The sequence below is a fragment of the Camarhynchus parvulus genome, chromosome 26 (assembly GCF_901933205.1).
Source record: "Camarhynchus parvulus chromosome 26, STF_HiC, whole genome shotgun sequence".
In the NCBI taxonomy this organism is placed as follows: Eukaryota; Metazoa; Chordata; class Aves; order Passeriformes; family Thraupidae; genus Camarhynchus; species Camarhynchus parvulus.
In genome coordinates this window covers 5885097-5907507 of record NC_044596.1, presented here as the reverse complement: position 1 = coordinate 5907507, position 22411 = coordinate 5885097, and the positions used below count along the sequence as shown (strand labels likewise).

General features: G+C 57.2%; 1 protein-coding gene across 1 annotated transcript in view; it reads left to right on the top strand.

Moving 5' to 3' along the window:
- Positions 1-2131: 2131 nt before the first annotated feature.
- Positions 2132-22411, top strand: part of PLXNA2 (plexin A2) — a 134062-nt gene continuing 113782 nt past the window's right edge. Inside the window, exons 1-3 of the mRNA XM_030965561.1 lie at positions 2132-2358; positions 17775-19029; positions 19437-19619. Of these exons, the coding sequence (XP_030821421.1) occupies positions 17842-19029; positions 19437-19619 (1371 nt within the window). The 5' untranslated portion in view covers positions 2132-2358; positions 17775-17841. The remainder of the gene's footprint in view (positions 2359-17774; positions 19030-19436; positions 19620-22411) is intronic.

Here is a 22411-nt window from a genome sequence, read left to right as displayed (position 1 = left end):
GGAATGGCAGCAGAGGCAGGTTTGGGTCCTGGCAGGGATGGAGAGCCCGAGGCGATGTCCAAAGCCGTTATCCCTCACCGGCAGCAGCGCTGAAAGGCTCCCGATCACACAGGTTCGTGACCCCACAAAGGCGGTTATCAAAGGTACAGACAAAGAGAAATCGTGATCCACGGGCTCCGAGCAGAGCCTGGGCTTTGCCCGGCGCTCCCCAGCCCAGCAGCGCTGCAATAATTAGCTGGGAACAGCGTCTGCATGCAGGAGCACGCTGACCATCAGCGAACAATGAGCAGCAGGCAGACACGGCCTGCAGAGAGGAGAGGAAGGGATGCTGAGACACCCTGCCCTGCCCTGCCCTGCCCTGCCCTGCAAGGCTCTGCACCAGGAGCTGCATTGCCGGGATCTGCATTTCCCCAAGATGGGTTTTGCAGTGGGGTTTGTGGGCTTTTGCAATGGGGTTTGTGGGCTTTTGCAACGGGGTTTGGTTCCGTTTCTGGGAATGTGCAGCACTGGAGCTGCACTGGGAACAGAGTGGGAGAGAGAAAAGCCTGCTCAGGAACCAATGCTGCCATCCTCTGAGTGCCTTCTCAGCAGCTGCAGCTTGGGGACCTCTCCAGGCTGCCAAAGCGCTCAGCAATGGAGCTGCAGTGAGGGGACCCTTTCTGTGGGGATGGGCTGTGCTGTGCAGGAGCTCTGCCCGTGCTCCCTGAGGGCTCTGCAGGGGCTGCTGACAGGATGGAGACGCTGCTGGGATGGGGAGAGCACCCAGCAACCAACCAGCCTGTGCCTTTCTCCCTGGGAAGGGGCAGTCAGGGCAGGAAGAAGGGTGGCACCTGTATCTGCACACTGGGATGCAAGGCATTCGCTGCTGGACTTCCCTTTAGGGGTTCCTGAATCCTCTACAGGGAGCAAACAGCAAATCCAACCTCAACCGTGTCCCTTTCCACCCAAAACTGCTCGTGCAGGGTCTTGCTGACGTGCACCAGGCAGGGAGATGCAGCGAGGCCACTGCTGTGGCCATGGTGACAGCAGCGAGGGTGACACAGGCTGGGCTGCAGGGGAACTGTGAGAGGACATTGGGTTGGTTCAGTCACTCGGGTTTGTTGTGGAAGAGGCCCTGGATGATGGCTCTGATTTTTCTCTTGCAACTGTCCCAATGTGTAATAGAAAAACGGTTTAAAAATTCCCGATGACAAGAGCTGGCAAGCAGAGATCCATCATGGTATTGATCCCCTCCACCAGTTGCGCTGCTCAGGATCATTCCCATGGCCCTGGCTGGGTCAGGGTCAGCTGCACCGTGGTGCTCCTGCCTTTGAGGAGCACAGGGTCCTGCTGGGGCACCGGGACTGCCTTTTCCTCCAGGTGTTTGATTCCAGGTGTTCCCAAACCCCCTTGGGCTGCTGCAGGTGACCAGTGGGGTGTGAGGTGTGGGAAGATGCTCGTCCCTTTGGATCCCCTGCAGCTTCCAGACGTTTCCAAGGCAGCAGGAGAGGCCAGGTCGTGGCTCTGTGGCTGAAGCACTCAAGCCCAAGGAGGGGATCTCTGGTTCCCAGCAGCGGGTGCTCACAGCCATGGCCTCTGTGGTTGGGTTCTGGCAGCTTTTGGCAGGAGCTGTGGGGCTCGGTGGCTTCAGGGGCCTTGCAGCACATGCCCAGCTCCGGCTCTGCTGGAGGTGACCCAGCCTTGGCAGAGAACCAGGCTGCCAGCCCTTCCAGAGAGGGGAAACTGAGGAATGGAGCGCTCAGGTGCCGCTCCTGGCCCCGAACTGGAGCCGAGGGGTGCGCAGGGGGTCAGAGCCGGGGCCAGACCCACAGCCCCGTTCGGCTCCCTGCACCCCCCGAGCTGGGACAGCTGCGGGGCAGCTGCGGGGCTCTGTGGGCACAGCTGTGCCCGGGAGGGAGGCGCGGGGAGGCTGCCCGGCCGCTGCCGGGCTTTGTTCCAGCGCGGAGCCGCTCCCGGCCGCGGCTCGGCCGCGCTCTGCGGGACGGGGGGGCGCAGGTGAGGAGGGGAGGGGGCGCGGAGCCCCGCAGGCAGGCAGGGAAGGGTTAACGCGGAGCGGGGGCGGCGCGGGGGCGGGCGGGGAGCGGCGCGGGGAGCGCGCCCGGGCGCGGGGCCGGCGCGGAGCGGGGAGCGCGCCCGGGCTGGGGCGGGCGGATGCGATCAGAGCCGCGCTCGCCGCACTCGGGCAGCGGCTGCGGAGGCGATGAGAGGCCGGCGGGGCTGAGCCGAGCCGAGCCGCGCCGGGGGAGGCCGAGGGGCTGCGGGCAGCGGCGGCCGCCCGGCCCCGGATTGATTTCCGCGGTGCCGGGGGCCGCCGGCATCCCCCGCCCTGAGCCGGGAGCAGCGGAGCGCCCAGGGCCGGTGAGTGGCGGCGGATGGCGGGGCTGCTGCCCTCAGCCGGGGTGGGGGCTCCGCCGGGCATCCCCCGCCCGAGGATGCGGGGACGAGCTCGGCATCGCCGTGGCCGTGCCGGGCGCCACCGGGGCTGCGGAGCGCGGGGTGGTGCCCGGCGGCTCCGGCCGTGCCCGCGGAGATGCCAGGGGTGCCTGGGGAAGGGATGGAGGAGCCCCTCGGAGTGCCCGGTTCCCGGGAATGCAGCTCCCGCTCCCTCCCCGGGCTGCTCCGCGTTCCCGTTAGACATCGCCGCCTCCTCGCTCGTTCTGCGGCCGCTCGGTACCGCTCAGTCACGGTCTGGAGCCGATGCAGCGGGAGAAACTCATCTCCGTGAAAAGTTCCTGTTAGCAAGGAGGCACTTACTGCAAAACAGCCCTGAATCTTAGGGGAAAAGACATAAAATTCCCACTAAAACTTTCCGAAATCCGCGCGAGACCCTTTTTGGACGGTGATGAGGGGACAGGTACCGAAGGCACTTGTGCTCCCCTGGGGGAAATCCCAACTCGCGGGTGATGCTGCCGGGTTCCGCAGCCCCGGAGCTGCCGGGTGGGTGCCGGTGACAGCCGGGGCTGCTCTGGGCGAGCTGTCCTCGCCGCTGTGACCTCCGTTTAACCTGGCACGGTCAGGCATTCCCGGCTTTGTCTCCGTTCACGCAACGGCCAATAGTCGCGCGTTCCTGGAGGTGAAGTGAGTGATGTTCAATTAATCTGTGTTCTAAGGGGTATCAGAAAGTCAATAGGTTAATTTTAAGCGAGGTGAATAGTAAGTGGCAGAGGGAAAAAATCCCCTGCGAGTCTGTGAGCAGCCGCTGAGGCTCGGAGGTGAGGGAACGTGAAGTTCTCCGAGTGCCATGGTGTGAAACCACCGCTCAAAGGCTGCTCCTGCTCTTGGCTGGGCACTTGATGCTTCACTGGTGGCTCCAGTGTGCTTGGTAGACCTGGGCTGAGCTGGGGACGTGGTCCTGTCCCTCCTGCTCCGGGTGGCTTCATTGATAACGGTGACTAAAGTGAGATGAGGTGACCTACTTACAGCTGAGGGACAGATGCCTCGCAAGAATCTGTGCCATCCTCGGAACAGATGTTTGGCTTTTTACCTTTAACACAGAGGTGTTAGATCCTTTAGAACTCCATGGGGCTTTTTTTTTTTTTTTGGTCTTTATTGCTGTCCTTCTGCCATTTGTTGTCACTTTGAGGACCCTCGGAGCTCAAACGTGGCACTTTGGGGTGGTGCAGGGGAGCAGATAAAGCAGCTTTGATTCGAGGAGCTCGGTGCGAGCGGCGAGGGACGTGACCCAGCGGTGTCACTTGTGAAATGCCTTATCAGCCAAGGCAGCCATCCCTCCCAACTCTCCCAGCCACATCCCCGGCGCTTGCTGCAAGAAGATAAACTAACCCAATTTACTCCTCATTGTCTTTACGGTGTTGTTGGGTGTAATTAATCGTGGAGTCCCCCCCGGCTCAGGAGTTGGTGGACGCGGGTATTGATGCTGTGTAAGACCTGCACATAACCCTCCACAGGGTGGGAGCAGCCCTGGCCGAGCTGTGCCTCGTTCCCTGGTTAACCGCGAGCCTGGCCCGTTCCCGGAGCTCAGCCGGGCTGCGGGACCCGGGCCGGGCAGCGCTGCCCGCTCCTGCCCCGCGCTCTTTAACTCTCCTCTGCAAATTGCATTAGGATGTGACAAATTGGCCCGCCAAGCAGCTAAATGGAGATGACATTTGGAGCGCTGTGCCGGGCAGACCCGGCGGAGTCTCGGGGAAATGTGTGATTTGCAGGCTCTTCCCGGCAGCTCCCGTTTAGGCACCGCCACGAGGCTTTCCAGAACTTACTTAGGGAACTCCTGTTGCAGCTAAATGTGGGAGTCTCGAGCATGCCTGGGAAAGGTTGCCCAAAAGCTAGGGCAGATGTAGGTGCAGACTGTGTCTCATGCCGTGGGCAGCTGAGATGAGGAGATGAACCGGGAGAGAAAGCAAAGCCGATATTTAGAAACTGCGTGAGTGGTGAGGAGCTGAAGGTGGGAAGCTGGGCTGGCTGCCGGTGCCAGCGTGACGCTCTGCCGGGGCTGCAGGGGCACCTTTGTCACTGAGGGGTGATCCTGGGGGTACAGAGACATATTTATTCATTGATGGGTGATCCTGGGGGTGAAAAGGCACCTTTGTCACTGATGGGTGATCCTGGGGGTGAAGAGACATATTTATTCATTGATGGGTGATCCTGGAGGTGAAAAGGCACCTTTGCTCCCTGATGGGTGATCCTGGGGGTGCAGAGACATATTTGTTCATTGATGGGTGATGCTGGGGGTGAAAAGGCACCTTTGTTCACCGAGGGATGCTCTCCTGGTGGAGCAGGGATATCTTTGCTCCCTGATGGGCGATCTTGGGGGAGCAGAGGTGCCTTTGTTCACTAAAGGATGCTCTGCTGATGGAGCAGGGGTATTTTTGCTCATCCTGGGGGAGCAGGAGCATCTTTCCTCACTGAGGGATATCCTGGGGATGCAGGGATACCTTTGCTGGTGTGTGGCTCTCGGAGAAGGGACTGCTCCACATCCCAACAGCAGCGCGCTCACCTGCCCCTCTCATCCCGCCTCTCCCCGCACATCCGCGGCCGCTCCAGCACGGCGGTGATCAAGCTGCTTTAATTGGCCCCTCTGCAGCCCGAACGATAAATATGTAATGGGGGAGAGTGCCCCGCTGCTGCTCTCGGCGCCGAGCCTGTCATTTCTGACGGGGCAGGGCGGGCTCGCTCCCTTCGCCTCCGCCCTGCGACAGCCGCGCTCCCCCACCTGCCTCCGGCATCCTTAAAAAGAGGGCGGAAAAAACCTGGAAAAAAGATGAACCTGAGCATGCAGTGCTCCTGAGACAGGCCCCTTCACATTTCTAAACACTCTTGATTATTCAGCTAATCTTTATTTCATGGGCCTGTTACAAGAAACACAAACGGGGGAGAAAGTAGAAGGCGGTGACACATTTAAAATACACAAGAAAAGTGCTGGCAGGAATATAATCGTTCTTCTTCCAGCGATATGAAATATTTATGGGCCTAAGTTGTGGCAAGACTCTCTGCCTCCCCTCCCACCTAACTGCGGGATGTTTTTCCCGCTACAACAGGAACTGGGGGCACTGGTGGTGCTGCCAGCAGAGCCCCGTGCCCCGCTCTGTCTGCAGGGCACCCAGCTGGCCGGGCACAGCGTCCGTCTGTCCGTCTGTCCGTGCAGGGGAAGGGAAGGGAGGAGCGGAGCGCGGGCCAAGCTGCCCGGCTCAAAGGGGAGCAGAGCTGTTACAGTCTGTTAACTCGAAATAATTCAGCAGCGTCCCTTCGGCGAGCTGTGAAAAGCCCCCTTTGAGGTGCCCGTGTTGCGGAGGAGCCGCCGCTCCCTCGGGGCATTCTGCTATTAATTCATTAGATCTGAGGGGTTTTTTTCTCCCGTTCCCCCTCTTTTCTCTTCCCCACCCCCCCTCCCCGGCAATTCAAACAGTGATGAATGGACAAAAATCCCTCAAGGGAAACATTTTTTCACTTAGTTACAAAGATTTCATGGCTAATTAGAGTAAATGTGGTTTTTAGAGTGTTAATCTCTTAACCAGCTTGGCTGGGAGGCCACCGCCACCACGGCAAAGGGGAGGGCGGGGGGGACCAAGGTGCTCCCGACCCCTCGGGGCTGAGGCGGTGTCGGTGCCCCCCGGAGCACCCCTGGCACCTCCTCGGGTGGGTGCCAGCCCCAGGGTGGGGCACAGCGGGGCCGGGAGCCCTCGGTGCGCCCGGGGAGCCGCGGCTGCAAAGCGCAGCGGGACCCGACGGGACTCCAGGGCAGCGCTGTCTGCAGCGCACATAAACGGATTTACTGCGGGATGGGGCGGGCTGGGCAGCCCGGGCTGTGTCCCCACGTGGGGCTGTGTCACACGGTGGCCCTGCCGCCTCCCCTGAGTGCGGGCACACAGCGGGTCCGTGTTGCCAGAGGTGTTTTGCTGGTGGAAATCCTCTCCTTTTGCGGCTCTGGAGGGATTTATCTTCTTCATTTCTCTTTTCTCCGATTCTCCCCTCCTGGCATCCGCATCCCAGCCTGGTTTTGGCTGCAGCTCCGGAGGGAAAGTGGCAAAAGGGGCAGAGGAGCTCCCGAGGCTGCTCCCCCCGGCACCCAGCACCCACAGCCAGCACGGGCTGGGAATTGGGGTGGGATGTGGGCTTGAAATTCCTGCTCATCCCACTAGAGGGGATCCTCTGGATCCAGCTAAAAACCGAGCACAAGCCCAGCAAGGAGCTCAGCCGCTGCCTGGTGCCGATGGGTGCAGGGCTGGAAACCTGAGCCGGGGGCACGGTGCTTTTCGGGCATTTTGGTGCTTTTCGGGCATTCCCGGTGACCAGGCTGGCTGTGGCCGTGTGTCCTCGCTCCGTGCCCGTGGCTCCTGTGCCCGGGTGGGGCGAGGCTGCTCCAGCAGCTTTCCCGAGGAAGAACAACTTCCCCAAGCTCACGAGTGCAACACGTGTGAGCGATGGAGCCGATGCGCTGTGTGCTCCCTGCCGGGCTGGAAATGCCGACCCGGTACCGGGATCAGCCAGGGATGGGGGGCTGGGAAAGAGGAGCCCTCCCCTCCTTATCAGAGAGAGCCCATCTCATGTTTCTCCCTGTAATCGCAGCTTCTGTTTGGCTGAAATCGACCTGCGAGGGGGGAGTGAAAAGCGAGATAAATGTATCCTACTATGAAAATTTAATCCTGCTTTGCCTGGGCTAAAATTGCATTCAGAGCGGGAGATAAAAGGCATCAGAGCCACGCTATAAAAAAGTGCAGATGATCTCGGAAGGCACGGGGAGGGTGAGCCTGGGAGAGCCCTGGCAGGGCTGTGCTGTGCCTGGGTGGCAGCCGCTGCTGCCCCTCCTTGCCTGGCACTGCCCTGGCAGCAGCCCTGCCCCTGCCCAGCTCCCTGCTAGGGGCACACTCAGCTCCACCTCCCCCCGTGCTGAACGGGAAGGTTCTTCCAAGAGTTTTCCCCGTGCAAGTTCTGTCATCCAGCTGATCCCACTCGCTCTGCACCGTGCTCTGTGCCTGCCAGCTCCTAAACCCCCAGGGATAACCCCACTGTGCTCCTGAATGCCTGGGCAGCTCCTGCAGCCCAGGAGAGGCTCTGCAGAGCCTGCCCAGCCATTCCCAGATGGAGCCTGGAGCCAAGCCCAGCCCCGTGTGGGGTTGGAGGGCCCTGTCCCAGCCAGGCCCTGCTCTCTGGGGCCAGCTCCGTGCTGTGTTTGCTGTGACAGCAGCTTCCCAGGAGGGAACGTCCCTCCCAGCCCTTTTCCTGCTCCAGCCCCGTTTCCCCACTTCATAAAAGTGAAAGGTGATGTCTGAGTAAATATTGCCCTGACCTCTCACCTCTGCTGCTCCCGCCGCTGCTGCTGCTGCCTCCCCAGGGCTGTGCCCGGAGCTGGGGGCTCTGGGGGGCTCCGGGGGGCTCTGGAGGGTTCTGGGGGGCTCTGGGGGCTCCGGGGGGACTCAGAGCTGGAACACAAGCCTGATGTCTCACGGAGCTGGACAGGAAGGGCAGGGCCCAGCCTGGCTGTCCCGAGCATGGTCAGTGCTGTTGGGTCAGCGTGGGGAGAACCATGAGCTCTGCCCGTGAGTGTGACAGCCACCAGCACTGTCCATCCGTGTGTCACAGCCCTGCCAGAGCCTGGGGGGAGCCAGGCAGGTGCTGATCCAGCAGGAGCCTCTGTGGGAGCCCACACCAAGAACAATCCCTGAGCAGGAGAGGGGGCACAGGCAGGGAGAGCTGAGTGTGGGTCCAGCCTCTGCCCCTCTGTGTGACCTGGCAGGACTGGACCAGCATCTCCCACCTGCCCTGGGCTCGAATCATGCATGGGGATCAGCAGTGGGAATGCTGGGGGGTGTGTGTGACAAATCCAATCCCGTTTTCCTGCTGAAGGGGCAGCGGATGGGAGAGCGACCGTCCGTCCTTGGCGAGGCCGTTCCTGCTGTACAGCACAGGTTGGAGCAAACTGCTCATTTCCCTGTGTGGCTCCGACACAGGATTTGCACAGCAGCAGTTTAACCCCCGCAGTGCCGCGCTCTGGAGCCCCGTTTCCCCGCCTGGGGAGGCTCAGGAGGACAGGAAAGCCGCGGGGCAGCGCTGGCTGTGCCGGAGGAAGCGCGGCCACCGCGGCCCCGTCACTCCCTGACTCAGCGTGGAAGGAGTTCCTCCTGTCATTTCCAGCCTGGGAACAGATTCCTGCAGGAGATTTATGGGCAGTTCTTGCTCCGGGAGGCTCTGCCATCAGCCAGAGCCCGTGGCCATCGCCGGTGTGCCGGTCCTGCTGAGGGAAGGGCAGAACTCTGGAGGTGTTTTCCAGGTGTTCCTGAGTCTCCCTGCTTTGGTTTGTTCACCTGGGAATGAGCGTCCGAAAAGTGAGTCTGTGCTTTTGAGGTTGATGCCTGGACAGCGCTCAAAGGAGGCTTTGAGCTGTTTGGATTTGTGTGGATTTCTGGGCTCTTGGGGTTTGCCTTGGCAGGGTTCCCTTTGAGACCAAAGTGGCCATTTCCCCTCAGGATGGGCGGCTGGGATTCTGGGAATTGGCACTTGGGAAGCTGTGGTGACTGTGAGTGTGTTGGTGGCAGGGTTCAACCCCCCCAGGTGATGGCTCTGAAATCGTAATTTTCCCAATTTTTGGGGAACATTTACACACAGCAGAGCCCAGGGGCTGGGTGCTTGCCCAGGTAGCCAAATGTGAGGTGTTCACATGTGGGCAGCTCGTGTGAAGAGCTTTGTTCCCCGTGGCTGGGCAGATTTATTGGTGTCAGAGCAGGGGAGCTGGGAGCTGGCTGAGGAACAGGGATGTTACAGTTCAACTCCATAAAACACGCCGGCTGTCTCCTCTGCTCACTCATCTGCCAAGTCCCCAAAAAGTCGCAGTGACAGGAGCAGAGGATGGAGCTCTGCCCTCATGATCATATTTCCTGTCGTTGCTGGCTTATGTCACAGCCTGGAATGTTATTTGAACAACAACAAAAAAAAATAGCCTGCGAATTTCCTTTTGATTTTTAATGGAAGTGTGAAGAGGTGGGGAGGAAAAGGGAGCTGTGCCTGGAGCTTTCCTAAGTGCCTTGGTTATTCTTGTGCTTCAAATATGTCATTTCACAGCTCTGAAATCTGCTCTGAAGTCAAAACAGAGACCTGTGGAATGGTCTGGGTTGGAAAGGACCTCAAAGGTCCCTTCCCTGGAGTGTCCAAGGCCAGGCTGGATGTCTTGGTGTAACCTGGGACAGTGGAAGGTGTCCCTGCCCATGGCAGGCCTTGGAACTGGGTATTTCAGGTCCCTTCCAACCCAAACCATTCTGTAACTCCATGATAAACCCAGAGCAAGCAAACTGCCAGTGAGAGCTTTTCAAACTCCACCTTGCGATGAGGAACCTTGTGTTTCCCTTAAACCTTCCAAAACCCCTGACTTTTGCTGTCTGCCCCTCTGGATTTCCAAGTGAATTTAACATCAGAGGCATCATATCTTGTGGGACTGGAGCTGGGAGGGCCAGATGGAAATGAGCAATGAGCTCGGCTGGGAGGTGCTGTGGCAGAGCAGGGGGCACTGCAGCTTCTCTCTGTCCCTGCTGAGGAATTTCCTGGCAGCTCTGGAGGAGTTAATCCCAGCAGCAGCGAGGACCAGCCCTCTCCTGGAGTGCTTGGCCCCACTGGCAGCTGAGGAGCCTCCTGGAGCAGGAATTGTGTTCGGAGGCTGCTCAGTGCTGACAGGTCCAGACTGCCTTTAGAAATCTCACAGCAACCGAGGAGCTCGGGCCAAACTCGCCGGGCGGGGAGAGGAGAGAGAGGAAGCATCCCCCGGCGTGTCCCCGGGCCAGAGTGAGGTGCTGCTGCAAGGGCTTGTGTAACTCTGCTTTTCAGGGCAGGAATTGTGTGCCAGGGACAAGTTCTGTGTGGCAGGGACAAGTTCTGGGTGACAGGGACAAGTTCTGGGTGACAGGGACAAGTCGGTCTCGTTGGATGGATTCCCCAGGGCCGAGGTTGGGCTCAGCTCAGCAGTGCCAGAACAAACTCCCAGGGAGAAACAACAGCAGAGGCTCTTGTGAGGACTTCCAAGGGGGTTGTATAACTTGGTTAAAAAAATAATTAAAATTGGCCAAGCCCAGGGTGCTGGGTCACGGGGAGGTTTGGCCTCAGGAGGGACAGGCTGGGGGGAATTGCAGGGATCTTGCAGAGGGGGATTTCACTTCTGAGTGTGTTGGATTTTAACCATTCACTGCCTCACAGGCCTGCACCAATGAGCTATGTGTCTCAATCTCATTGAAATGAGATTGAATTGACTCTTATAAAGGAATGGTCTCCCTGGGTGAGTCCTGCTGGCAGCTTTGGGCAGCTCACCTGTCCCAGCAGAACCTGCTCCCACACCCTCTGAGCTGCAAGGATCTATTGGAAACAAAACAATTTCGGCTTAATTTCCTTCTTCTCCCAAGATTTATAAAAAACACCATTATTTTTATCCCAAACTGCAAAATTTTAACATGAGAAGAAGCAGAATATTGGCTCATTTGTTCATGCCTGCGAATTCCTGCCTCATTCTCTGCAAATTCCCATTATAAACATGACACTTGGGCAGATTATCTGCTTTAGCCATCGTGTTACTGAGGGGGATCTCACATTAATTTCCTTGTCATTGCGTTTGTTCTCATCTGTGTGGGATCATTTGCTTCAAAGTCTTGTGATCCTTAATGTAACTCGGTTTTTGCTTCTGACTTCGAAAAAGACAAAGGGAGCAGCGCCCAGTGCTCCTGGATTTTCCAAAATCACCGATTTTCCTCAGATCTGGGAGGTTCTTTTTGACCAGCCATCTCAGCTGGGTGGTTTTGGTGGAAGTTCCACAGGTTTTGGGCCAGAGACAGCTCCAGTTGTTGAGTTTGGCTTTGCCCCCCCAGTCCTCGAGCTCTGTGGGAATGTTCTGGGGATCTGGAGGAGCAGTTTGTGGTTGTAAAGGGGGGATTTGTAAAACTGAACCAGCTGAGAGTGGTGCCCTGGCCCTCACGAGATGTTTTGTTGCGTTTTTGGAGGAAACTCTTTTTGTGATGTGTCCCTGGGTTTGCCAAAGGAGCCCTGCCACAAACTCAGCTGTGGCTTCTCTCCCTGTGGGATCCTCTGTGCATTTTATGGAGTTTTTGTGCTCAGTTCTTGACCCACCTCGGTGCTGTGTCCCCTCAGGAGTTACAGCGTGGCTCTGATCCCATTGCTGCTCCATCCAAGCAGTGCCCTGGGGATCTGGGGACAGCTGGGATGGGGCTGGGGCACGTCCCTGGGCAGAGCTGAATGCAGGGGTGCTGAGGGCTCCCGGGGCAGGCAGGCTGGCTGCGTCCCTGTGAATTATGGCCTCACACGTCCTGAAGGATTTATTGTTTTCCGGCAGCGCTGGAGCCTGTCCCACAGGCAGCAGTGGGAGGAAGTGACTCAGTTGCTCTCCAGACAAGTGCAGCTTTGAGCTGCAGGGAGGCAGGAGGCAGCCCAGGGTGTCCTGAGGGAATTCCTGGGAATTGCTGCTCCTGGGGCTCTGGGTGGGATGGGCAGGGAAAGGGCCAGGCTGGGCAGTGGCCTCAGGAGATGTGGGGTGAGGATGTCACAGCAGAGCAGGGGACAAGGGAAGGTGCCACAGAGCAGGGAGAGGCTCTGGGTGCTTTCCTAACTGCCTAGGTTATTCTTATAACAATAACAGTAACCAGGGCAGTTATTCAGGGCTGGGAGCAGCTGCAGCAGCCCATGGCCAATCGATTGCCACGCCAGGGGCACAGTGTGGGACACAGCCCCAGCAGCTTCCAGGGGCTTTTATGGGATATTTTCCACCCCCACAGGCAGAAACACGGTGACCCTCCCTGGGTGGGTGCTGCAGCTCCCAATTCTCCCCTCCTGTCACCCCCATTGTCCCCACAGTGCTGCTGTTTGTGCTCTCCCTGAGCTCTGAGCTGCACAGGGATCTGTGGAGCTCCTGATTTTGCTCAGGATATCTCATCCATCAAAGTGTCCAGCCCCTCTTTAGCCTCAGACCTTGTGGCTGATGTCAGATGTGGACGTCAGCAGCTGCTTTCTCCATCTCAGTCTCAGCTTGGCTGGAGAGAGAGAGGTTTTTAAATGACAGAGATCCTTAGCAAAGAAACGAGAGTTAGTGTTAAAAATAAAGAAAACAAGACAGCTCGTTTCATCTAAACAGAAGGGTTATTAAACAGGCTTGAATTAATCAGAGACCTGCCAGAGCTCTGAAATTGAAAAGCAGGGCAGAGGAGCAGGGAGCACACGAGTGTGAAGGAGCCACTTTCTCAAGCAGACAGTGATGTCCCAACGCTCTGGGAGAGGAGCTGATGTTCAGCTGCTGGTGGCACGGAGGGCAGGTGGCTGCAGGCTTTGGGGTCCTTGCCTGGACCTCAGGCCATGAGGCTGGGGGCCCTGTCCCCCTGGGAGTCCCTAGACCCCAGATCAACTTGGTGCTGATCTCAGGAGATAAACCCTGCTGGGTGCTGATCCTGGGAGATAAACCCAGTTTGGTGCTGATTCCAGGAGATAAACCCTGCTGGGTGCTGATCTCAGGAGATAAACCCGGCTTGGCACTGATACAGGGAGATAAACCCAGTTTGGTGCTGATTCCAGGAGATAAACCCTGCTGGGTGCCGATCTCAGGAGATAAACCCGAGTTGGTGCTGATCTCAAGAGATAAACTTGAGTTGGTGCTGATCCTGGGAGATAAACCCAGTTGGGTGCTGATCTCAGGAGATAAACCGAGCTTGGTGCTGATCTCAGGAGATAAACCCAGCTTGGTGCTGATCCTGGGAGATAAACCCAGCTTGGTGCTGATCTCAGGAGATAAACCCATTCTGGAGGGTCAGGGAGCTGCACCAGCCATGCCCAGAAGTCCCCACACCCCAGCCCCTCTGGCTGAGAGTGACCCAGGGCTGTTTTGGGGGCACTCAGCCCCCGAGCAGCAGCTGTGCCCAATGCCCCCTGTCCTGCCTTGCTGTGTGAATGCAGCCAGGATCACGCCCGGCGCTCGCTGCACGGGGCTGGCACAGCCCAGGAGCTCTGCTGCACCATCTCTGTTTAATGGAGCGCCTGGGGACCCATTTAATTTGGAGCTGGGGCTCTTCACTTGCCTGTGGTGTGCTTGGAGTGAGGCCAGCAGGAGCTGCTGCTTGTTTTCCTCCTGCAGCTCGCTGTGATCCTCCCTCGTGCTGCTCTGTAACATTCCCTGGTAATAAACTGCAGCTGGATGTCACCTGGGGACACGGGGCTGGGGCTCGGGAGATAAAACTCCCTGCCTTGCCACTGGGACCTTTTGCTTAGCCTTGGGCAAATCATTGCATCGTTTAATCTGCTTGCACCGAAGGTCAGCAGCCATTAAATTCCATTTTGTTGGGAATGAAGCCCATGAGTAATCAAAGGATGCTCAGGTGCACCGGTGGAGAGGTGGGTAAAGCTCAGTCCATCAGGACTCAGGTAGGAAACCAGAAAAAGCACTTTCTGAGGCACGTAAAACTGACCTAGATTGCCTGGAGGGGTTGTGGATTCTGTTTCTGGGGGTCCTTGAGGACTCTTTAGAGAGCAGCGCTGCAGTGATGGCGCTAACAGCTGGGCCTGCAGCAGGAGGCTGTTACACATCACAGCTCTCCGTCCAACTTTGCTCTCTCAACATCAACCAGCACCGGTGACCTGTTTACACAGGTCTGGCTCAACCCCAGCCTCCCCAAACTCGACTAAAGCAGCCACGAAACCTCAGAAGTGTTAAATTTCCCCTTGGTGTCAGACTTCAAGGCAGCCAGTGCGGGCAGGCAGGTCCAAGGGTCCGAGCTTGGCAGAAGGGGCCCAAAGAGGAGTTTTTAGGGTTTAAAATGTAACACGGTATGGTAATGTAATGATTCTTTATTGTATTGTAATGAGAGCTTCGCTCTCTTACCCTCTTATTCTCTTACCCTCTCATCCTCTCTGCCCCTCTCTTCTCTCAGCCTGCTCTGAGCTGTGGCTGGCAGCTCCCAGCAGGGCCCTGCCCCAGGCCCTTTGCAATAAACCCCAAATTCCACGAGCTGGCTTCACAGATCTCTGGTCTCCATCCATCCCGACCGTGCTACCCCCGATGCTCCTACAGCTCTGGATCCCCCTGGGGATGGGCACTGAGGAGCACAGCTTGTCCAGGCCTGTCCAGCAAACCTGGGGAGCACCGGGGGTGGCACTGGATGTGCTGTGTCCTTGTCCTGCAATCTGCAGCTCCAAAGCTGGGGCTCAGGGCAGGGCCCCCCCCTGGGTTCTCTGTTCCTCTGGACCCCTTGGGATGTGTGTGCACAGGAGGGAGGTGGAGGGGAGAGCTTTGCACAGTGTGTGCTGTGTAAACAAATATCTGGGCTCCGGACGAATTTTGTGCATAATTCCTGTGATGTTGTTTGTTATCAGGGAAATGCCTTTTCGTGGCTGGGCTCTGTTCTTCCCCTCCTCTTCCTTGTCCCAGGCCTGGAGGAAGCAATAATCACAATGCTGTGCTTTGCCCTCTTAACTCTTTCTCAGAGGGCTGTGGATGCCAGCCCTGGGAAGGAGCAGCCCTGGGAAGGGGGGACACAGCTCCTGGCACGGGCCCTGCCCTGGCTGCCAGCACAGGGCCAGCCAGGAGCCTGGAGTTTGGTCCAAAGGGTTCAGGTTGTGTTTTAGGAAAAGCTTGTTATTTGTCATCCCTGTGGGGAAACCTCTGGAGAAACCTCACCAAGCTCCTCACTGGTGATTTACTACTTGTTCTTATTCTTGTTGGAGTCAAAATAGTAAATGAAAAGGCCCAAGAGGATGTGGTAGCAGGCATCCTCGTGGCTCTGTGTTACAGAATTCCAGTTATTCACACCAAGGTGCCAGTAATTTCCCTTGGGGTCAGGCTCTTGGGCTCCTCTGGCTGTGGTGGCCTGGCCAAAGAGGCAGCACTGAGCATCCAGGCCTCTGATCCACGCTGGAAACATCCCAGGGCTTGGAGAAGCTTCCATCAGACACTTTGGCTCGGACTTTTTGCCTAATTAAACCCAAACCTCATTAATTATGGCAAAGTCTTCCTCCACAGCTGACAAATGTGTGCTGAGTGTCACTCCTTGGAGGGGATCAATCACTGCAGCAGCTTCAGTGCCTGGAAAGGTTTCACAGGAAAATTCCCATCGTGCTGCAGGAGGGACGAGGGCCCAGCATCTGCGATCCCTCTTGCTGCAGGGAAATGGCCAAACCTGGGGCTTTTCCCTCATTCCCAGACCCAGAATGGAGCCAGCAGGAGGGGAAAGGCTCAGGCTGGTGCAAGAGGGCTGTGACAGAGGGTTTGTCCTGCCTGTGGTTTGTCAGCCTGCCCTCCTGGTGACCCCAGGGGGCAGTGCAGGGGTGTCACAGCCTGGTGACCCCCAGGGAGGTCATTCCCCCATTCACAGCCGTGAACCTCATGGGGCTGTAAACAGCAAAAAGGGCAGAAGCACCCCCAGCTTCCAGAGCAATCCCGGCCCCCCTGCCCCTCCTGGCTGGCTCTGTCATTCCTCAGGAGGGTCTGTTCAGGATCACAGCCCCCACAAAGCCAGCGTGGGATTTATGGCCCAATCTGCTCCTCCCTGTGAGTGCCTGGGGACCCTGGGGGCCTCTGGGCAGGGGGAGGCACGGGGACAGAGAAAGGACAGGCAGGGAAAAGCTTGTGGGGATGAGGATGGGGATGGGTGAGGATGTGGGGTCAGTGAGGCACTGGGGGTGTTCGCTGTGTCCTGGGGGTGCTGGGGCACACCCAGAGGGGTGAAATATCCCAAAACCAGGAGCTGAGGGAGCAGGGGTGATGGGTGAGGGCCCAGCCGGGCTGAGTGTAAATCACTGCTCACCAGAGCCACCCCACCCCCAAAGAAAAGCCCCCTCAGCACCAGGCAAACACAGCTGCCACACTAGTGACATCAGAATTGTGCCTTTGAGCCGTCATTGGCCACAGGAGATTCTCTTGTTGTTTTGGCTTTAATTTTCCTTTTTTTTTTTTTTTTTTGGGGGTCTGCACAAAATGCCACTAATGACAAACTGTGGTGCCCGTGAGTGAGTGACAGCTGAAATGAGAGAAATGACTAATGGTGCCTGCTGAAGCCCTGTCACATGGAGATTAAATGAGCCCTTTTTTCTTCCCCCCTCAATGAGAATCATGGGCATTTGAATAATAATATTATAGTCTCCATTAGGATGACAGTGGGGGAAAAAATCGGCTCAGACCTGTGATTATTCCTTCAATCTAATAATTATTTAAATACCAGATAACTCCTTTCAGCCTAATTGAGGCCTTTCAGCTGCTTGGGTTTATATTGTGTCCCTGAATTTACTCTCTCTTTCACCTTGCGTTACTAATAGCTGCAGATTGCTTCTGAGGCTGTATTTTAAAACTCCCTTCAGAAAAAAAAAAAAAAAAGAAAAAGAAAAAAGAAAGAAAGAGAGGGAAAATTAATGATCAAATGGTATTAATGGTGAGAGTTAAAATCATCCATTCTGCTGGTGTTTAACTCCCCAGGTGTTTGGCCTCCTCCACGGGGATGGTTTGGGTTGGAAGGGACCTTGAATCTCATCCAGGGCCACCCCCTGCCAGGGCTGGGGTGACCCCGAGGTGGGGGAGGATTCTCTGGAGCCGTGCCTTTGCCTGCCCAGCCTGGAGCACGTCAGGAATGCGTAATTTGGGATAAAGGAGAACTTTGTGGTGGTTTTCTCGCACTCAGACACCTCCGTGGGCAGGTCAAGCCAGCTGCTCTAGACTGGTGGTGTCTCTCCTGCTGGCAGGCTTTGGTGGCTGATCTAACCATGTGCTCCCACCTTGGTGGCAGCTGCTTTTTGGCAGGAAAGTACCTTGTGAAGGAGCTCCTGCCTAAAAAGCACCTGCTTGAGAGGCACTTGTGGCTCTGGGGAGGGTTTGAGGGGAGATGTCAGCGCCTTCGGTGTGTGCTCAATGAGCTTGCCTGCACGAGGCTTCTTCCTCAGGTTCCCAAATTAAATCAGAGAGGGTTTAAAGGTAAAGAACAGCTCTCATTTCCTCTGCTGCTTCCAGCAACACACCCTGCAGGAGACATCCTTTCAGCCAAGATTGCAGATGGGTGGTTGGGGCTGTGAGCTGCAGGCTTTGTCTTGGGCTGGAGCTGATTCTCCCCTCCCTGTCTGAGCAGAGCATGTTCTAAACAGCCAAAGCCCACCACAAATTAAGATGCAGGGGCTGAAACAAGTGGCAAAGCATCAAGCCTGAACTGTTCTCCACTAAGTTATGGACTCGCTTAATTCTCGCTGTGCTTAGAGACATCCTCCCTTTATCTCAAGGACTGTGTAATTAGAAAGCTTCCTTTGAATTTTATCTGCAGGGCACACGGGATCTAATCCTTGGCTCTGGGTGGTTCTTCTCTCCACAGAACCATGTGAGGGACATTGCCGGGGCTCAGGACACGCGCGGGGGACACAGAGCTCGCCTTTCCCAGGATGGATCAGAGGAGGACCTGGCCTCGGCTACTGGACTCTGACAGCTGCTCAGTGGCTCTGCTCTGCCTCCTCCTGGCATTGCTCTCCAGGAACGTGTCCAGCAATGCCTCCTTCAACACTTTCCACTCGGAGAACCGGGACTGGACGTTCAACCACCTGACGGTGCACCGGGGCACCGGCGCCGTCTACGTGGGGGCCATCAACAGGGTCTACAAGCTCTCGGGGAACCTGACCATCCTGGTGGCTCACAAAACCGGTCCCGAGGAGGACAACAAATCCTGCTACCCTCCCCTCATCGTGCAGCCCTGCAGCGAGGTCCTGACGCTCACCAACAACGTCAACAAGCTGCTCATCATCGACTACTCCGAGAACCGGCTGCTGGCCTGCGGCAGCCTCTACCAGGGCGTCTGCAAGCTGCTGCGCCTCGACGACCTCTTCATCCTGGTGGAGCCCTCGCACAAGAAGGAGCATTACCTGTCCAGCGTCAACAAGACGGGCACCATGTACGGGGTGATCGTGCGCTCCGAGGGCGAGGACGGGAAGCTCTTCATCGGCACGGCCGTGGATGGCAAGCAGGATTATTTCCCCACCCTGTCCAGCCGCAAGCTGCCCCGGGACCCGGAGTCCTCGGCGATGTTGGATTACGAGCTCCACAGCGACTTTGTCTCGTCCCTCATCAAAATCCCCTCGGACACGCTGGCCCTGGTTTCGCACTTTGACATTTTTTACATCTACGGCTTCGCCAGTGGGAACTTCGTGTATTTCCTGACGGTGCAGCCGGAGACCCCCGAGGGCGTCTCCATCAACTCCGCCAGCGACCTCTTCTACACCTCGCGCATTGTCCGCCTGTGCAAGGACGACCCCAAGTTCCACTCGTACGTGTCGCTGCCCTTCGGCTGTGTCAGAGGTGACACCGAGTACCGCCTGCTGCAGGCCGCCTACCTGGCCAAGCCCGGGGAGGTGCTGGCCAGGGCCCTCAACATCACAGCACAGGAGGACGTGCTCTTTGCCATCTTCTCCAAGGGGCAGAAGCAGTACCACCAGCCGCCCGACGACTCGGCGCTCTGCGCCTTCCCCATCCGCACCATCAACGCCCACATCAAGGAGCGCCTGCAGTCCTGCTACCAGGGCGAGGGCAACCTGGAGCTCAACTGGCTGCTGGGCAAGGACGTGCAGTGCACCAAAGCGGTAAGGATGCGCTGGGTGTGGGCTGTGGGGCCCTCGAGAGCCGGGTTCAATCCCTGCCCCAATGGAACACCCGTTTGTGGAGTAGGATCAGCCCGTCTGTCCCTCAGTTTCCCTAAAATCACAGCACTCTTCCCTTTAATCCATGCTGTCATCCTGCAGTGGGATGACAATGAGGGAAGGGATGGTGTTAAGGCAGAATGAAGTGTGCAGCTTCCTGGGAGTCTTTGTCACTCCCAAACCCGGGCTCTGGAAGCTGCAGGAGCCCTGGGGAAGGTGGCTGGAGCTGGCAGGGGGTGACACATTGGTGGCCCCAACCCTGCTGCCAGCACCCTCCACACCACCCTGAATGTGTGGGGCCACCCTGGGCTCTGTTTCACTCACAGCTGCCCCAAACCTTGTCTTTCCAGCCAGTCCCCATCGATGACAACTTCTGTGGGCTGGACATCAACCAGCCCCTGGGGGGCTCGGTGCCCGTGGAGGGGGTGACGCTCTTCACCTCCAGCCGCGACCGCATGACCTCCGTGGCTTCCTACGTCTACAACGGCTACAGCGTGGTCTTCGTGGGCACCAAGACGGGCAGGCTGAAGAAGGTGAGCCCTGTCCGTGGCTGTGGAGAGCCAGGAGCTGGTCTGGGGTTGGTCTCTCTCGGGATGCTCTTGTTCGCCTCACTGCTGCTGTGCCTTACAGGTGTTTCCCAGTGGGAAACTGGGAGTGAAGCAGGAGTGGGAATGGCAGGGTGTGGGTCACAGCCTGGTGTTGGAGAGGCAGAGGTCAGCTCTCAGTGTTGTTGGTGTGGTTTGTTTTGGAATGCCATTTTTGGGAAAGGTGAAGTTGAAGCTGCTGCAGGATGGTCCTGGGAAAGGAACCAATGGAGGTCAGATGGAAATCTTGCAATGGTTTTGTTTCCTAGCAATCCTTCTGCAGCTGCTGTAGAAGAGTGAGAGTTACAAAGCCGTTGGAGCTGCTGGTGCTGGCAGGATTTTGGTCATGGAGGGGCAGGAATGAGTTAATGTGGCTGCTTTTGGAACCAAGCCTCAGGGCAGAGTCCTGTGCCTCTTCCCTCCTGCTGTATGATTGATCAGCCCTGGAACATTCCTCCTCCTCTGCACCACAAACACCATGGGGAGGCTGGTGGGGCTCAGGTGAGAGTCACAGAATGTTTCTGGGTTGGAAGGGACATGGGCAAGGACACCTTCCACCCGCCCAGGCTGCTCCAAGCCCTGTCCAACCTGACCTTGAATGACTTTTAGGCCTTTGAAGTCCAGCTGGGATTTCGCCACTTCTGAGTCACAAAATCACAGAATACTCTGAGTTGGAAGGGAACTCTCAGATGAGTTCTGCATTTAAAATAAGTTTGGAAGTGGCCTTGGGGTGTAAGCAGAGGTGTGTGAGAGCCCTGTTGGCCTTTGGAGCTGGAGCTGCAGCTGGGTCTGATCCAGCTCCAGCAAAAACAGCCCTGGAGCTGCTGCTCTGGCAAGCTGAGACCCTTCCAATTAACCTCAGCTCTAAATGACAGCATTAGGTGAACCTGTTAAATGCAGCCCCTGCTCCTCCATGCCAGGGAAAGAGTTAACAAATGTAATCAACAGCAGGCTGTTAATTTTTTGAGTCCTTAAGCAGCAGGGAATTTCTTCCTCATCTATCCAGGAAGATACAAGGACAGGCAGATACTACACTTGAATGTCTGCATCATTTTAATTACATCAGTTCATTAATATTCATTCAGCACTTTACAAGTGCTGAGTAGTAGTAAATTAGGTGCCTCCCTGGTGCCTCTCGAGTGTCAGTGGGGCAATTTTGAACGTGGGGGAGAGGGAGCTTGTAAAGCAGAGCCCTCCACTCGCCTGCTCCCCGTGCTGTGGCACAGGGGAGAGCCGGGGATTTTCAGCTAAATGGAAGAAAAGGAGCCCTCAGCACATCCCAAATGCCTGTGCCAAGCCCGGAGTGGGGATGCAGCAGGGGATGAGCAGGGGATGAGCAGGGGATGCAGCAGGAGATGCAGCAGGGGATGCAGCAGGAGATGCAGCAGGAGATGCAGCAGGAGATGCAGCTGGGGATGCAGCCGGGGATGCAGCCGGGGATGCAGCAGGAGATGCAGCAGGGGATGCAGCTGGGGATGGTGCAGGGGATGCAGCAGGGGATGCAGCAGAGGATGCAGCAGGGGATGCAGCAGGAGATGCAGCAGGAGATGCAGCTGGGGATGCAGCAGAGGATGCAGCAGGGGATGCAGCAGGAGATGCAGCAGGGGATGCAGCTGGGGATGGTGCAGGGGATGCAGCTGGGGATGGTGCAGGGGATGCAGCAGGGGATGCAGCAGGGGATGCAGCCGGGGATGCAGCTGGGGATGGTGCAGGGGATGCAGCTGGGGATGCAGCCGGGGATGCAGCAGGGGATGCAGCCCGGTGCTCACTGTGGGCAGAGTGTGGGGACAGGGGAGGCTCCTCTTTCAGAGGCAGCAGCAGCCAAGGGCCTGTGCCTGCACACGAGGTATTTACGGGCTTGTTCCATGAATTATGGAGGATTACAGAAGCAGCAGCCTCTCCAGCAGGGTTTAATTCCTGGTGCCAGTCTGCACTGAACGCTTTCTGATGCAAAGTTAATCTATTCCTGCTCCGCTGTCCAGAGGGAGGGCTGTGCAATCCTTCACCTGCAATCCTTCATCTGTAGGATGAAAATGGGCCCATCTCTGGAGTAAATTCATCCCAGGCATTCACTACAGTCAGGTTTTCATGGCATCTGCCCTTATTTAACAGCAGAGCTGCCTGTAGCTGGTGGGATCCATCCCCCTGTAATTAACTGGAACAATCCTGGTCCCATCCTCCCCTGTGTGGGGCTGAGGATGCTGTTCTCTCTCTCCCGTCTCTGTCTGCACCTTTTGCAGATTTTTCCCTCCTTTGACACGTGGGATTATCTTTTCCATGGCCTGAGGGAGCCCAGGTGAGGCGTAGGAAGCAGCTCTGCACTGAGCTGAGGGGCTCTGGCTGCAGAGGAGGGAGGTTAACAGGTTGTCTCTGCATTCTGTGCCTGTTCCAAGACAACCAGACCTGTCTGGAAGTCAGGGAGTGCTCAGGATGCTCAGGACTCTCCTTATCCCCCCTTCCCCATCTGTGAGATGATGGTGGAACCGTTCAGCACCTCTGTAAGTGCCAGGGATTGCTGCAGAGCCTTCTCCACCTGGTCTGTCCTCCTCCATCTCGGATCTACCCACACCATTAATGTCTGAAAGCTTTGTCACACCTATTCCCTCGCCCACAGCTGTTGATTTCCTTTGGAAACAAGCTGCTGGCTCCGTCTCGGCTGCCAGGGAAGGCATTTTTGTGTGGCTGGGGGAAAGTCAGGGAGACGGCTCCGAAATCTTTCACATTTGCTCCCCCAGTGAGGA